The following is a 15,446-nucleotide window of genomic DNA, read 5'->3' on the forward strand; positions in this document are numbered from 1 at the left end:
AAATAAAACGGTCTCTATAATACATGTAATAACTAAGTACAAATGTATTTAAGCTGGAAGAACTGGTTAATACAAAATTCATATAATGTTACTTAATTCATCTATAATTAAATCTATTATGTGGAAAAATTAGTGAATAATTTTTTTAATATTTTCCTTGTATTTCAATTGTTTTTCAATTTAATGGACAATAGCTTTTGTACTTAGAAATCGGAAATGGAAACACTCAACATAGAATTTTCATAGTTCACATTGTTATGTGACCAGTGAAAAGGTTTGAGTATATGGATATAAAAAAATAATCTTTATATGAGCAAAGCTTTAGGTATGTTGTATTTGTTTTTTTAATCCACGTGGTATATATATATTTCTCTAATCTAATTCTTCGTCAATTTATCTCTTTCTGCACCCATTGTATAAAAAAAATTAATCAACGTGTGGTTCGTTTGATCTCAGTTCTTCATTGGTTAAAATCCGATTATGACGTCGAATATTCTTGTTTTCCTTTGATTTTCATATTTTGACGTCATGAAAAAGGCAACCATGCCTGAAGACGTCACTTGGAAAGAACACATCTTTTTGCAGATCAGTCTCAAAATAGCAATAAGTTTGCCTGCGTATTGTTTGAAAATCATTAGAGAAACAGATTCCACCACCAAATCTCGTGTAATAGAATATTTATCCACTATCGACAGTTAAATTTTAAATATTTAAAACGCTCGGCGAGCCTCGCGTTTTAAATTTGTGTAAAAATTAATTATCATTATGTCTATAAAACGATTGAGAAACGTATACCTGCAAACGATGGATAACAAAAACAGCTGAACATTGTCTATCCAGGGAAAGATACACTTGTGCGGAAAAGATTTGCAACATGGAGATACTACATGTAATGCCATTTTCGACCGGTTTAAAAGGAAACATTTAATTGTAGGTCTTCTTTTAGGTTAACAAAAATCAACCCCCTGTGTCTCATACTTGCACTTTTGCTGTACATTTGTTGTCTTTAAAAAAATCATATTACAAGTATTTTGTAAATGTAACCCTTTTTACAGCGGATGACCTGTATAATATATAACATATATAATTCCGGTGTATTGCTATCGCCTTGATTTCTATTACGTAATAGTTGTTTTGGGTTTTCAACTGATCTATAAACATGATGATGAGTAGACATCATCAAGTGCAAACTAACATTGAATTTCACTTTCTATAAATTCATTGCTTCAATGAAAACTAATCAGATACTTTTTAAAGAAGATAAATTAATAATATTGAAAAGTTTTGTTATACGTATATACATATAAGTAATTGAAAAAATAATATATGTTTATGCACACGCATGCGGAAGAATATCTCAAGACCGTTGCAATCTCAATGAACGATAACTCTGCATGGATGATTAAACATGTTTTGCGGGAAAATACGAATGCCTACTCAAATCCATTCTATTAGAAAAATCGAATTTTTACAGAAGAGTGACGTGTTAACCATGCACTTGCAGTACAATATTATTAATATTATAGTAGAATAGAATGAGATACAAATGCATGAAAATTATATATACATGTAACTGTAATATAAAAGTATTAATATAATATATAACAATAAACCAGAGTATACTGATTTGTATCACTTCAATATAATAGTTATTACGGTGAGGATGAATTCCCTGTCATTAATTTATCATCCACGCACGAACCTGTCACAAGAAAAAAAACCCATATCTGTACATTAACCTCACTTTCAGGTATATAGATGTGATTTTTTTCTGAGACAAGTGCTTGTCGGACCATCTACAAGAACTTGCGGTCATCCGATGTTCAGTACTTCAGTACTTTGATATTATTCTGCTTAAATGACCGCTATATTCTTTACAATGAATCTTTCTTACCTAGAAGTACGATTGTAGACAGTCAAGGTGATGTATTTGAACGTAACCGGACATTTATACAAAACCGTCTAAACTTAGTTATAAATAAATATGATTTTGAAACTTATTCATTTTGACAAAATAGAGCGAATTCGAACTAATTTTCCAGTAAAATATAATGTTACTAAAATAGAAAAAAAAATCTATTCTCCAATTTCACGACTAGTGACAAATGTGCAGCAGGATCCACCTACCCTGTCAGGGAACCTGACATAATCCGCAGCTTTATATATATAGTGAGTTTCTTGTTGCTCGGTCTTTAGTTTTCTATACAGTGTTTTGTGAACTATCAAAATTGTTTGTCTTTTTTGTCTTTGTACCTAGATGTAGATTCGATTAAATGAAATGAACAAAGCTATCAATTGTGAATTAGATGCGATTGTACAACCCCGCGTTAGATCTATAAAAAGAAACCATGGTTAATCGGAATAGACGGACGTTACATCATTGTTTATTATCTTCGTTTCTATTGTACTATTTATTACGTTGTTCTTAATATTTGCAGAAAGCAATCAGTGAAATGAAATGTGCTTTGATGGTTAACATCTTAGTTTGGATGCAAGGTAATTAAAATGAATAAAGATTCGTGGGATATGAGTAGATATGACAATCAACAAACAAAAAGACAGGGGTGGGGGGACATGCAGTCCTCCAATTTCTGCATTGCGTATCTATCTATCTATCTATACTATTAAACGAGAAGACCTCAATTTGTGTGTCGCTTCTCTTCCTTTCACGATAAGCTAAGGCAGCAACCATTTGATTTTCGGGGGTGTGGGGGGGGGGGGCTATAGGTTTTTTTGGAAAAAAAAGTTTGTTTCCAGTTTTTGGAGAAAAAAATAATTTGTTTTGAATTCTGAAAAAAAATTGTACAGAAAAAAAAAAACCATAGCCCCCCCCCCCCCCCAAGAAAATCAAATGGTTGCTGCCTAATCATCATGCCTCTGAGTTCTATAGGTAACATGCATAGTCGCATTTGTCATCTATTCTTATGATTATTCAGATTGAGTTATTTTTGGAGAAAAACGACAAAAAAGGAGTCCGAATATTTATTCCGTCATCAGACTGACTTTTAGTCATAGACAAGACTTCCGGTTTGAAACATGCACAAGTACAACCAATCGTATGATAGATAACAAAAATGAAAAATAAATAAGCCAATCAGAGCGTTCTCCATATCATGGTGTTTAGATTGCAAGAACCACAAGTATTATACCTCCTTAGAGTAGACAATAATTTTTCGCGTTTATCTACATGTAAACTACTTTAATATATATAGACTTTCTGTATTATGTCTAATGTTTTCTTTGAAATGTTTACTATTTAAGGGGTTATACCTGTTGCATATATTAGAATAAGTAAAACATGTGGAAACAAGAATGTGTCCATAGTACATGGATGCCACATAGGCACTATATTTACTAAGTTTCAAGTCGATTGGACTTCAACTTCATCAAAACCTACCTCGACCAAAAACTTTAACCTGAAGCAGGACAGACGGACGGACGAACGAACGAAAGAACGCACGGATGCACAAACTAGAAAACATACTGCCCATAAATGGGGCATCAAAATTTATTGATGAAAGGGAAATTAGTAATTTGGCAAAAATGAAAGTAGGATCGAGTTTAGAGAGAGGCAGGATCTTTTTTCGGGACGTCGGGATCGGGTGATTTAAGCTTGGGATTTGGGGATAGATCTTTATGGGATCCGGCAATATATTTTTCGATTTCTGGATTTCGGGATATGAATTTCTTTAAATGCTGCACCTCGGGATTTCACGTTTTTAAGCCCGGGATTTCGGGATCAGGACCCCTCCGACCACCCCATTAAATAAGCCTTAGTCGGTCTTAGTCATTTATACAAGATTCATATCCTACCATTGGCATGTTATTAGGCTCTCAAAAGAAAAAGCACTGAGTGATGGATTGTCCCAGAAGCATATTTTTATAGACTAATAATGGTCTATATATAAGCAATTACATTTATTTCATGTTTGAAGCGGTGCAAATTTTTTTATTTAATTTGACTTTTACTAAAAGATGCATTGTAGCAAAGGAGAAGAATAATTGTGGTCTGAGGCCAGAAACACGAAAATAATTGAATTTAACAGAAAGGAAACTAAAATTGGACTTTGGAAAAAGGGAGAGGGCTTTTAATACCTGTTATGAAATTTTCCATACATAATATCTTTTACAAAAAATCATCCTACAACAGTTCATAAGCTGTATATATTTATGCCCGCGATTTCGCGGATGTGTTCTAGTATCTCTTAAATTTACGAAATTGGGAGATAACACGCGTTTTTATCATGATGTTTTGTATAATTATCTGAAATAGAAGTACAAATGAAATGGACAAAATAGACCAACATTTCAAATGGTCGTGATGTCGATAGAATTCAGCAAAATAGACTTACTTTATTTACCTTAATATGGTCCTAGACATTCTATTCGAATATTGAATAAAAAAACAATGTAAAGAAAACCCCTATTGGTTTCAAAGACAATACCGGTAACAACTTAAAGAAAAGGCAATTTATCTCATATATCTTACGTTTTGCAATATTTGTATGGACGTATAATTTAAACATTCAACATTCTGTATTTCCATGATATGCTCAGTTTGTTTATCTTGGAAAGTAAACAAGTTAAAAAAACTATGTTGATTTCATATTCTTATGTAGTTCCATATGCTCTTGATGCATGCAATAGTTACTAAAAATCCTTTGAATTCCTCATGTATGCACTGGTTATACATAAACCGACTATACAAAACAACTATTTGGTATGTTCAATAAGAAAAACAATATGAAAGAAACACATTCTTTAATTATATTTATATTTCAGTTTGAAGTAATCTTTTTGCACATATATGTTACTATATAACTTATGATATTTATTTTTATTAGACATTTCTCACAGTGTTAACTATAGAGAACACACAGTTTATGCCAGTCTTGGTGAAACAGTAGTTCTTCCATTCAAAGACTCTCGTGTATCCACATTGATATGGAAAAGGAATGAAAATATCATCATATCAGATGGTTTTCTCATTAACCTTAACATCAACGAAAAAGAACGATTCAGAATAACAGGCGACCAAAGTATAGGAGAGTACAATTTGGAAATTTCAAACATAACCGAGAGTGATTTAGGCTTGTACTGGTGTGAATTTCAAATAAAAAACACTGCAGTACAGAGGAAAGTCGTATTGAAGCTTGCAGGTGAGAATCAAATAACATTTTGTTACTAGTTGCCTTCGGTTTTCCATACTTTGTGATACACATGGATGGATATCATATTTGTCGGAAAGTAGTACTAGCATAGTGTTTCCCCTATCATAAAAAGAATTTGGTAACTTAATTGAAAATGATGGGTATTAATGGTATTCTACTTTATTTTTTGAAGTTGAACTTTTAACTGTTTTGATTCGAGAGCCACTAATTAGTGTTTTGTAGACGCAACGCTATTCTGACATAAATGGTATCTTGTTTTCTTTCAAAATCTGAGCCAGTTCTGTTAGCGTAACATTCATATTGTAATTTTTTTTCAGATAACATAAGTACAGTTATCACGGATTTATACACAGAACAAAGCACAGTCAAAGGTATTGTTTCAAACATACGAAAACAAACTCTTCTCGGCACGAGAAGTACATATTTGATTTACAGAAAGAATGATCTTCAAAATATATGCTACCTAATAGACAACATACTTTGTAAAGCAAGAATGTCTCGAGTCATTCCCCTGTAGAGTTTAAGCAATATATTTGAATATATAAGACATGTAATTTTTAAAAGGTTCGAAGCACTTTTAATTTTTCTATCTTTTGCTGTTTTCATTGTTACAACGGTCTTTTATAAAATTCCGAAGTCAAACGGCACATTTGCACATGTCGATTAACATTTCTGTAAAGTGTCATCAAGTCTCAATATCAAGCACTTTATTCATTTTGGCATGGTTTCCATAGTAACAGCTTTCATTTGATTGTTTTTGTAAGTCAAACTGCAACTCTACACATGGTTGTTACCATTTCAGTAAAGGTTAATTTAGTCTGGCACACTTTTTTTTTACCCATTTCTTGCTGTTTCCACGGCATTGGGACACTTCTTGTGAAAATGTCACCCCCCCCCCCCCCCTATTTGTACATCTGCGCATGGTTATTAACATTATTGTATAGTTCCACAAATTTGGGTCAAGTCAATTTCAAGTGATCAAAAACATGAAAAGTGTGTAGAAGAAAAAAAGTAAAAAAAGAAAAAAAAGAAGAAGGAATGTAGAATAACAATACGTCAACTACCTCTGTTACCTATGGGTAACATAATTATCTCGTTTGTCAACGATACTAGTTTTAAGATGTCAATCTGTGACAATGTTGAGTAATTATTATATAAGCAAATGATACCTGGCACATCAATTGCACATGTGTACACAATGCATGTGTATTTGAAAGAATAACTATTTTATGTATATACATTATAGTAAAGGATGATTTCTTTTCTAGATGAAGCGTCCACAAGATATGTATCTGTGGCATACAATACTGACACCGCCATTGCAACAACACCACATAGTTTGTATTATTTATTATTCGTAGTTATGGTATATAGGCAAACATTTCTCTTTCGGAGAATCATAGTTCTACAACCTGTTGTAAGGGCGGTTCCATGTGAATCATCTAAAGTATACATACCGACGTAGTCCTTATTATGCCTGGAGGCACATAGGGCAAGGACTAGATTATAATCATTATTTCCGTAATCAGATGTTGTTTTATAAGTAGGTGGAGATTACCCCCTAGCTCAACCTCCAACCTGGTGTACCAGGGTTATTTGTTTATTGTTTTTCATTCAATAGATAGATGCCTTCCTAGGTTTACGAGTCTGATCTTCCTGTCAATTTTGATTTTAGAGTTTTCTTCTCTTAGGAAAATTTGCCGTAACTAGGCTACGACCATCTCCTGTCAGACTATTTCACCCTCAGATTTCACCCCTATTCACTCATCTATAGCTTCTTAATAAAACTGTTTACTTTTTCTGCAGTTATTTGTTATTTGTCTTTTGTTTTTCTTCTATAATGATTTATTAAATTCTTCTGCGTAATTTTCCTCCATCGTCTACGGTACTATATCGAATTGTTAAAAAGACAATTGGAGTGAACTTGTATTTTTTTATTAAGTTCATGATAAAGTGGGGTTTTATCTGAGAGAATTGATTTCACTATTATATTGGATTTTCCTAATGTATTCCAGGTGTGATCAGTACAAACCATCGAAATGAAGAGTCAACATTGTTTGTGAAGCCGGAAATGTCAACAGGTTCGTAGCAGTCATTACATAAAATTTTATCGAAATTAAATAATTTCAAACGGGAAATATTTATTAAAAAAAAATAGTAATACGAAGTACTATGTTTAGAGTAATTGTTTTTGGTTGTTTATTTGTACTTTTATATTTCCCGGAAGGTCTAAAATGATAAAATGTCCAGACGTATAAGCAGGATCATAAACAATATCATTAGATGTGTTGAAAAATTCAAGCAAAGTACATTTAAAGTTAATATGTGCTTATGACAAAATGTAATCTTTAGATTGCAGTATGTAGAAAAAAACAAAACTTTTATATTTGAAAACAAACTGATAACCTTGCCTGTCTTGACTTTCGAAATCTGTTAATTTGCAGAACAATTAAAAACAAAAACCTCCAGGTTATTTTAGATATTCATGACCCATGCTTTTTCATCAATATATGCCGTCTGTATATATATATATATATATATATAGTCGAATGTGTATAAATTTATTTTAATAACATTTTATAAATGATTGATAATTTTCAAAAATGTTGTAACAATTACAATTTTCTAATTCACACAAAAAGAACGACTGGCATATACAACTGTATTTACTTATTTCATAAGTGTTTGTTGCATTTATAACAGCTGATAAGAATTTTTTATATCTGAGGCGCCATTTAATTACCGCATTAAGCTTTAAAAATCTTATTACACCCAACGTCTCTAATAAACACAATGTTACCAAAAAATAACAAAACTGTCTTTATTCCCTCTGATTAGACTGGATCATCGAAAGGTTTTTTTTCTTTTATATATCAATTGTTTGAAATTTAATTGTTCCCTTTTTACCTATCACAGCAGTTCTTGTCCTTAATAGCCAGGCAACATCGAACATACCATCTACAAAATAATCTAAAATATATAGATGTCACAAAGTGTTTCTTTAGACATTATAAGTTATAGTGCTATAGTGTTCTTTTCTTTGTCTTTATAAATTATCAATCCTACTGTTAAACCATTTTTTTTGTAATAATCTTTTGGCATACATATGCATCCCGTGTTCTTTTTTTTTTGTGGCTTATGTGCTTTGTCTATATGTCATTTTTTTTTATTTTATAGTACTAGTACTTATTTGAAATTATAACACAAATTGAATGTTGACTGCTATATGTTTTACATTTTTACCTATAATGTCTTGTATGTTTTGTTCACACATTGTCAATATAATAGAATTTTGTGCGGCTGTTATACAAAAAGATGTTCAGCTAGCTATACGACCAGGTTTAATCCACCATTTTTGTCGAGCCTGCAACTTTTGTTGCAGAAAGCTCGACATAGGGATAGTGATCCGGCGGCGGCGGCGGCTACGGCGGCGGCGGTGTTAGCTAACGTCTTAAAAGCTTTATATTTTAGAAGGTGGAAGACCTGGATGCTTCATACTTTGTATATAGATGCCTCATGTTACGAAGTTTCTGTCAGTCACATGTCCAATGTCCTTGACCTCATTTTCATGGTTCAGTGACCACTTGAAAAAAAAAGTTCAGATTTTTTGTAATGTTGAATTCTCTCTTATTATAAGTAATAGGATAACTATATTTGATATGTGCGTACCTTGAAAGGTCCTCATGTCTGTCAGACAGTCTTCACTTGACCTCGACCTCATTTCATGGATCAGTGATCAAGGTTAAGTTTTGGTGGTCAAGTCCATATCTCAGATACTACAAGCAATAGGGCTACTATATTCGGTGTATGGAAGGACTGTAAGGTATACATGTCCAACTGGCAGGTGTCATCTGACCTTGACCTCATTCTCATGGTTCAGTGGTTATAGTTAAATTTTTGTGTTTTGGTCTGTTTTTCTCATACTATATGCAATAGGTCTACTTTATTTGTTGTATGGAATGATTGTAATTTGTACCTATCTAGCGGGCAGATGTCATGTGACCTTGACCTCATTTTCATGGTTCAGTGGTCAAAGTTAAGTTTTTGAGTTTTGGTCTTTTTATCTAATACTATATGCCATAGGTCATCTATATTTGGTGTATGGAAATATTATATGGTCTTTATGTCAGTCGCGCAGGTTTTATTTGACCGTGACCTCATTTTCACGGTTCATTGTACAGTGTTAAGTTTTTGTGTTTTGGTCTATTTTTCTTAAACTATAAGTTATAGGTCAACTATATATATTGTATAGAAGTATTGTTAGCTGTACATGTCTGCCTGGCATGGTTCATCTGACCTTGACCTCTTTTTCAAGGTTCATTGGTCTTTGTTTAGTTATCTTGGTTAATGTTAAGTTTATGTGACAGTTGTATTAAAGCTTAACTTTATACTTAGAACTATCAACATAATATCAATGATTAGTATAGAAGGCGAGACATGTCAGGGTGCGCACTCTTGTTTTTCTACATAAGGAAATGCCTGTACCACGTCAGAAATATGACAGTTGTTTTCTATTGGAGTTCGGTATTTTTATTATTTTATTTTTTAATTCTCTTCAACAAATGTTAAATTTGATTAGGAAATATAACTTGCCCTTAAAGATAACAAAAACCATTTTAAAAGTACTAACGAAGTGTGTAACAGCTACTTAATTTTGTATTTGATTATATGTTTTCATCGTTTTATTATAATGATCAACTTAAATTCTATATAATTGGGGTTTGATTTGTCTTTTTGTTATTACTTTATTTTGTATTTCCCTTCAACAAATGTTAAATTTGATTAGGAAATACAACTTACCCTTGAAGATAACAAGAATAATTTTAAAAGTACTGCCGAATTGTGTAACAGTTACTTAATTTTGTATGTGATTATAAGTTTTCATCGTTTTATGATAATGATCAACTTAAATTCTGTATAATCCTATTTAAAACTATATGGTTTGAGTGTTCATGATAAAGATAAATCCAGAAAAGCACTTCTAACGAATGAAGTGCATAAAGTGTTAATTTTATTTTGATCCTATTTAAAACTAGATTTCTCCTAAATATGACAGCTTTTGATACCGTCAAATCTGTGAATATTAATTTCATGCACAGGCAGGATTGGAACGTACGGTACAATGTACCTGTCTTCTATTGAAGTATACTTTAAGTTAGTTAGTCGACTATCCGGGATAGGTTTTCTCATTGTTTTTTTTCTGGTGGCCAATAATAACTTATTATCAATTCCTTTGAACTAAGGCATTAGGTAAATCTGTTGTTTTCTCTCTATGACCGTACTCAAAGAGTGATACACAATGATTTTTTGTTTAATAACGACATATTTGCTTTCCATATTCTGCTAATGAGACATCAATAACAAGGTGCAACGAATTAAAAACATCCTTTTTCAAATCGTTCAATTTAATCTAATCATTTAGACAGTATATATTGCCGATAATGCAATAAGTCATGATTTTAAATCCCTTTTCTTAAGAATGTCAGGGGCGGATCCAGCCATTTTAAAAAGGGGGGTTCCTAACCCAGGACAAAGGGGGGGTTCCAATTACATGTCCCCATTTAAATGCATTGATCGTCCAAAAAAAAGGAGTTCCAACCCCTGGAACCCCCCCCCCCCCCCCCCCCCTTCTGGATAAGCGCCTGAATGTGATCAGACGTTTTATCATTAATACGTTCAGTATGGCATCACAAAATTCTGCCATGTTCAAGCATTAGACTAATCGTTCTACATATTTGTATCTTGAACAAATTTGGTATAGCATAATTGTAAATGATAGCTTCTGTAGGTTTTCATTGATGAATATAGATAAAGGAATAGTACAAATGTATACCATTGTATATGATATATATTCAAATTAAAGCATAATATCTTCAAACAAATATACTATGAAGTGCACAAAGACAGGACAATATTTGAACAAGTAGATTAATTTTATTCTTATGAAGAAATGGAGATTTCATCAACAAGCTCTATCGACAAGAACAATGAAGACACAAGACCGGACAGAGGTATTTAAAACTTTTAATAATGATAAGTGCATCAGATTAGAATTAATATTTAGATTGATTTAACATGAAAGGAGAAACCAAACTTGTAACTGTCTTTACATCATCACTATGACCACCATTTAAAAAACGTTTTTTCGTGCTCATCTTTGTTATATTTTTATGTATAGTACATAATATATTTTTTAAATAACAAATTACGTAAAAGAAAAGAAAACAAAATTGCATCATTTAGCATGTGTTTACACGACGACTGTATTCTAAGAGAAATCATATAACGTGCATTCATTCGAATCCATTATTCTCTAAATATTCGAAACGTAAAGTCATACCACAACTAACAACATGAAAATAATGGAAGGTGGAAAAAGAAAATATAATCATATGTCTCGCCATTATAAGAAATTAGAATCGATATCGAAAAAAAGGCAAAAGATACCAAAGGGTCATGCGTTAGTAAATAAAAGACGATGCACTGTTTTTCTTCATACATAGCATTAGTCTTGATATAAAGATATGATACAGAATCTGAGAATGATCGACTGCTACCAATTACAATTCTTTCGTGTCAGCGAGTCGAATTTGAAAGATTTGTTCCACTAAATCGTCAAGATAAACGTTTCACATCTAGAATTTTTTTTATTGTATGAATAATTTATATTGTCAGACTAAAATTTCAATTTTTATATCTGTCTGTCTGTTGAAGTTTAGAAAAAAAAAGCAACACGACGGGTGGCATATGTTGCGTTTCCGGAGCACCTAGGATCACCCCCAGTTTTTGGTGGGGTTTTTGTTCCGCAGTTTTTAGTTTTCTATGTTATGTTTTGTGTACTATTGTTAGTTCTCTTATATTTGATGCGTTTCCCTCAGTTTTAGTTTGTAACCCGGATTTTTTTCTCTCCATCGATTTATGAATTTCGAACAGCGGTATACTACTGTTGCCTTTATTGTCTACTGAGCTTTTTATTTTTATTTATTTTTAAGCCATGTCGTTGTCAGTTAATTTCGACTTATGAGTTTGAAAGTCCCTCTGGTATCTTTCGCTTGTCGTCTATCTGAAAAAATGAAAAAAAAATCTTTTTTTATGATGAGACATGGGCATGCAAATACTTCATGTTAAAGCTTATGAAAAAGAAAATCAAAGTACCATATGGAACTAACTGCTATTTCCGAACTATATACCTCCCATATGTTCGAACATTGTAAAACGACAAGTTTTACTGACAAAAAGAACTAGTTCACATACATGTATATGTATTAGTAATAGTTAATGGATCGAAGGCTCAAATCATCCACTCGTGTCTGATTCACTGTATAAAAAATTAAAAAAAAGAAGAATGCGTTGTACAAGTCTAAATTCATAGCATAAGGCAATAAATAACACATATGCTAATTCATCCGATGGTTAAAGGCAATATTACATATCAATTTTTCTGTTAACAATTGTACTACAAATATATATATATATCTGCAAAAATATGTGAAAAGACAACTCATACAAAGAATCACGATTTACTGTCGATAAATAAGAATTAAATAAAATGCACAATTTGACAAAGAAAAAAAAGGATAAAGGCAAATGTCATTTTCCAGCAGCTAACGCCGTCAAATTACAGAATACAGTAACAAACATTTATTTATAGTTGCCATGATTCGGGTGTCAGAAATTATCGTCTTTGATTATGTCTGTTGGTTATATTTTTAAGCTAATTTTAAATGCAAAATAAAAATTAGACAAGCAATTATTTCTTTCAATCAATTATGTTTTAACAGGATTTTCATCAGATGAAAAGTTTTTATTCTATGGACTAGTTGCTGCCGGTCTTGTGTTGGTGCTATGTTTGTCTATTGTGTGTAATATTTGTATCAATCGAAAATGCAGAACAGAAAATTTGGCGACAAAAAACAATGTTCCGAATGTAAACAGCGTCGCTGTAATTCAAGAGCCTTCTTTAGAACCGGAAGACAGCTCATCGACCTACGAAGTAATCTGTGAAAGCGAAATGCTTCCATTTGAAAAAATCAAACTCAATACGAACGCTTCGTTACAACAATCTCTTGTTTTTGAAAAGAAGTTCCAGAACAACTCTCCAACTTCAGATAAGCCATACTTTGAAGTTATTGATGGTGACAACATGTATCTAAATCCGTGTCATACCATTGAAGGTCAAGAACAAACGGATAATTTGAAGAAAATCTCCTCGCCGGAATATCAAGTAGCATTACCAGCTACTGGTACTATTTGTTGTGCAGGACAAACTCGGAACGAGTCGAGTGACAATGATAACAAAGTTAAAGCTCAAGAAAGTTCAGATATGAATATTAAAATCCAATTTGATCCGGCAGACGATATATCCGTCAAGTATAGTATAGGTGAAGATATCAAAGAATGTTTAAAAAAATATGAAGTCGACGAAAGCAATCGTTTACTCGTCCAAAGAAAAGAAAACACTGAATCGATGTCAAACTTCATTGAATTATCTGAAACAAGTTCGTCAGACGACAATGAGGAAAAACCAACAGTTCAGACGGATGATGACTATATCAATCCTTACCAGACATTAAAAAGAAGTGAGAAAGATGATGAACATGATTACAATATTTGTGCCGTTCCTTAAAACCCTCGTTGTAAATACATGCAGATATGTTATTGGTTGCGACATTGAATAAGGTTATAATCATTATAAATGTATGTCAATAATCGAATATTTTTAAGGATTTGTGATTCGTTAAAACTTGATCACAAGTACATTTTTATTTACTAAGATTGTACGCCAATACATGTTGCTGAATATACATTCTAGAAATCCCCAATTTTACATTGTTTATGCAATAGGTTTTGATAAATTATATAACAATTATGGCTTTTGGTTGAGATTAATACGATGTTAAAATATAATGACCTAGAAAGCACATCGACCGCGGACTTTGTTCTCAGTCAAGCGCTGCTCTTTTGCTTTTATGTGTTTTTTTCTGTGCATGTACTGATTTTGTGTCATGCATGGATACCCAATATTCTTTGTTCAAATATTGTCAACAATTAAGTTGACTCCCTCAATAGCGAATCAAAATAAGTGAATGGCTAAAAATATTAATTCCAGTTAAAAAAGGTAGAGTATATTGGATATGTAAAGCACTTAACCTTGCTATACAGACCACCTAAGGATCACTAAAACAATACTGCAAGGATTCTAAACATGCAAAAAGCGCGTTGATTATTACTAGTAAGAAACTTGGCAACTCTTCTATTTAAAGAAAAAGTGGCATCCCAATATTTCGAATAACAGAAACGAAGGGTACATAAATGCCTTCCTAATTAAAGGCAAACGTAAGAAAGCCGAGACTAGTATAAAATTGAGAATGGAAATGGGGAATGTGTCAAAGAGACAACAACCCGACCAAATAAAAAACAACAGCAGAGGGTCACCAACAGGTCTTCAATGTAGCGAGAAATTCCCGCACCCGGAGGCGTCCTTCAGCTGGCCCCTAAACAAAATAGTATGCATTTCAATGGGTAGAAATATGATATTCTCCCTGTTGGGTGGATACAGACATATGCATGCTTAGGCATTTTCTGGAAACGTTTTTATCGTTTCACTAGTTTCTGGTTTTATAACCTTGTTATTATGGGGATTTTAATTGATTGAAATAATGTGTAACAAGAATTGTATAATTTAAACATACAATTGTATTAAGTAAACCATGCATTTAATTCATGTTTTTATTCTTTTCAACAGGCATGCCAGAACAACCAGTACTAATCTATATCATTGTTTGTATTAGTTGCATATTATTTCTTCTTTTGCTACATTTTGTAGTTAAGACAAGATTTACTTTTTATAAATGTGCAGAAGGCTCATGATTCGTAACTACATTCAAATATCATGTAGTTGAGTGAGTTGATTGAGTAAGACATAGTTTAATCATACACAATAGTATTATGTGGTTAAAGTTAAAATATGTTCTTGAATTTATTTTTATTGTAACTTTGTTAAAATGAAATGAAAATTATGAATATGTTTTGTCTTAAAATTACGTTTTCTTTCCAAACCAGACCAACCTAAATCCTGAACAGAATCAAAGTTTTCGAAAAGCTATCAGATAACTGACTGTTACTATATTTTATCCTCTTTATAGTTTCAATGTTTTTGACGGTCAAAGTTATTTAACGGTCATACATGTAGTAATTTTATGAGAGTAAGTTCATTCCGTACTGTTTAAAAAGTCAATGTACAGATTTGAAGAAAAAGGAGTAAATGCAAAGATG

The 15,446-nt window shown here is 32.2% G+C and overlaps 1 protein-coding gene across 2 annotated transcripts; it reads left to right on the plus strand.

Annotated features, from left to right (window-relative positions):
- Positions 1-259: 259 nt before the first annotated feature.
- On the plus strand, positions 260-15,211 carry LOC143080162 (uncharacterized). Of its 2 annotated transcripts, XM_076255887.1 has the most exons (8): positions 260-325; positions 2,439-2,496; positions 4,845-5,159; positions 5,489-5,542; positions 6,440-6,508; positions 7,187-7,252; positions 11,120-11,182; positions 12,953-14,523. In XM_076255887.1, exons 2-8 carry the CDS (start codon positions 2,454-2,456, stop codon positions 13,795-13,797), a joined length of 1,455 nt encoding a protein of 484 aa, XP_076112002.1. In that variant the 5' UTR covers positions 260-325; positions 2,439-2,453; the 3' UTR covers positions 13,798-14,523. The 2 variants fall into 2 exon arrangements, with proteins under 2 accessions (XP_076112002.1, XP_076112003.1); XM_076255888.1 differs by lacking the exons at positions 11,120-11,182; positions 12,953-14,523 and adding an exon at positions 14,917-15,211.
- The last annotated feature ends 235 nt before the right edge of the window (positions 15,212-15,446 follow it).

The sequence above is a fragment of the Mytilus galloprovincialis genome, chromosome 6 (genome assembly GCF_965363235.1).
Source record: "Mytilus galloprovincialis chromosome 6, xbMytGall1.hap1.1, whole genome shotgun sequence".
Classification (NCBI taxonomy): Eukaryota; Metazoa; Mollusca; class Bivalvia; order Mytilida; family Mytilidae; genus Mytilus; species Mytilus galloprovincialis.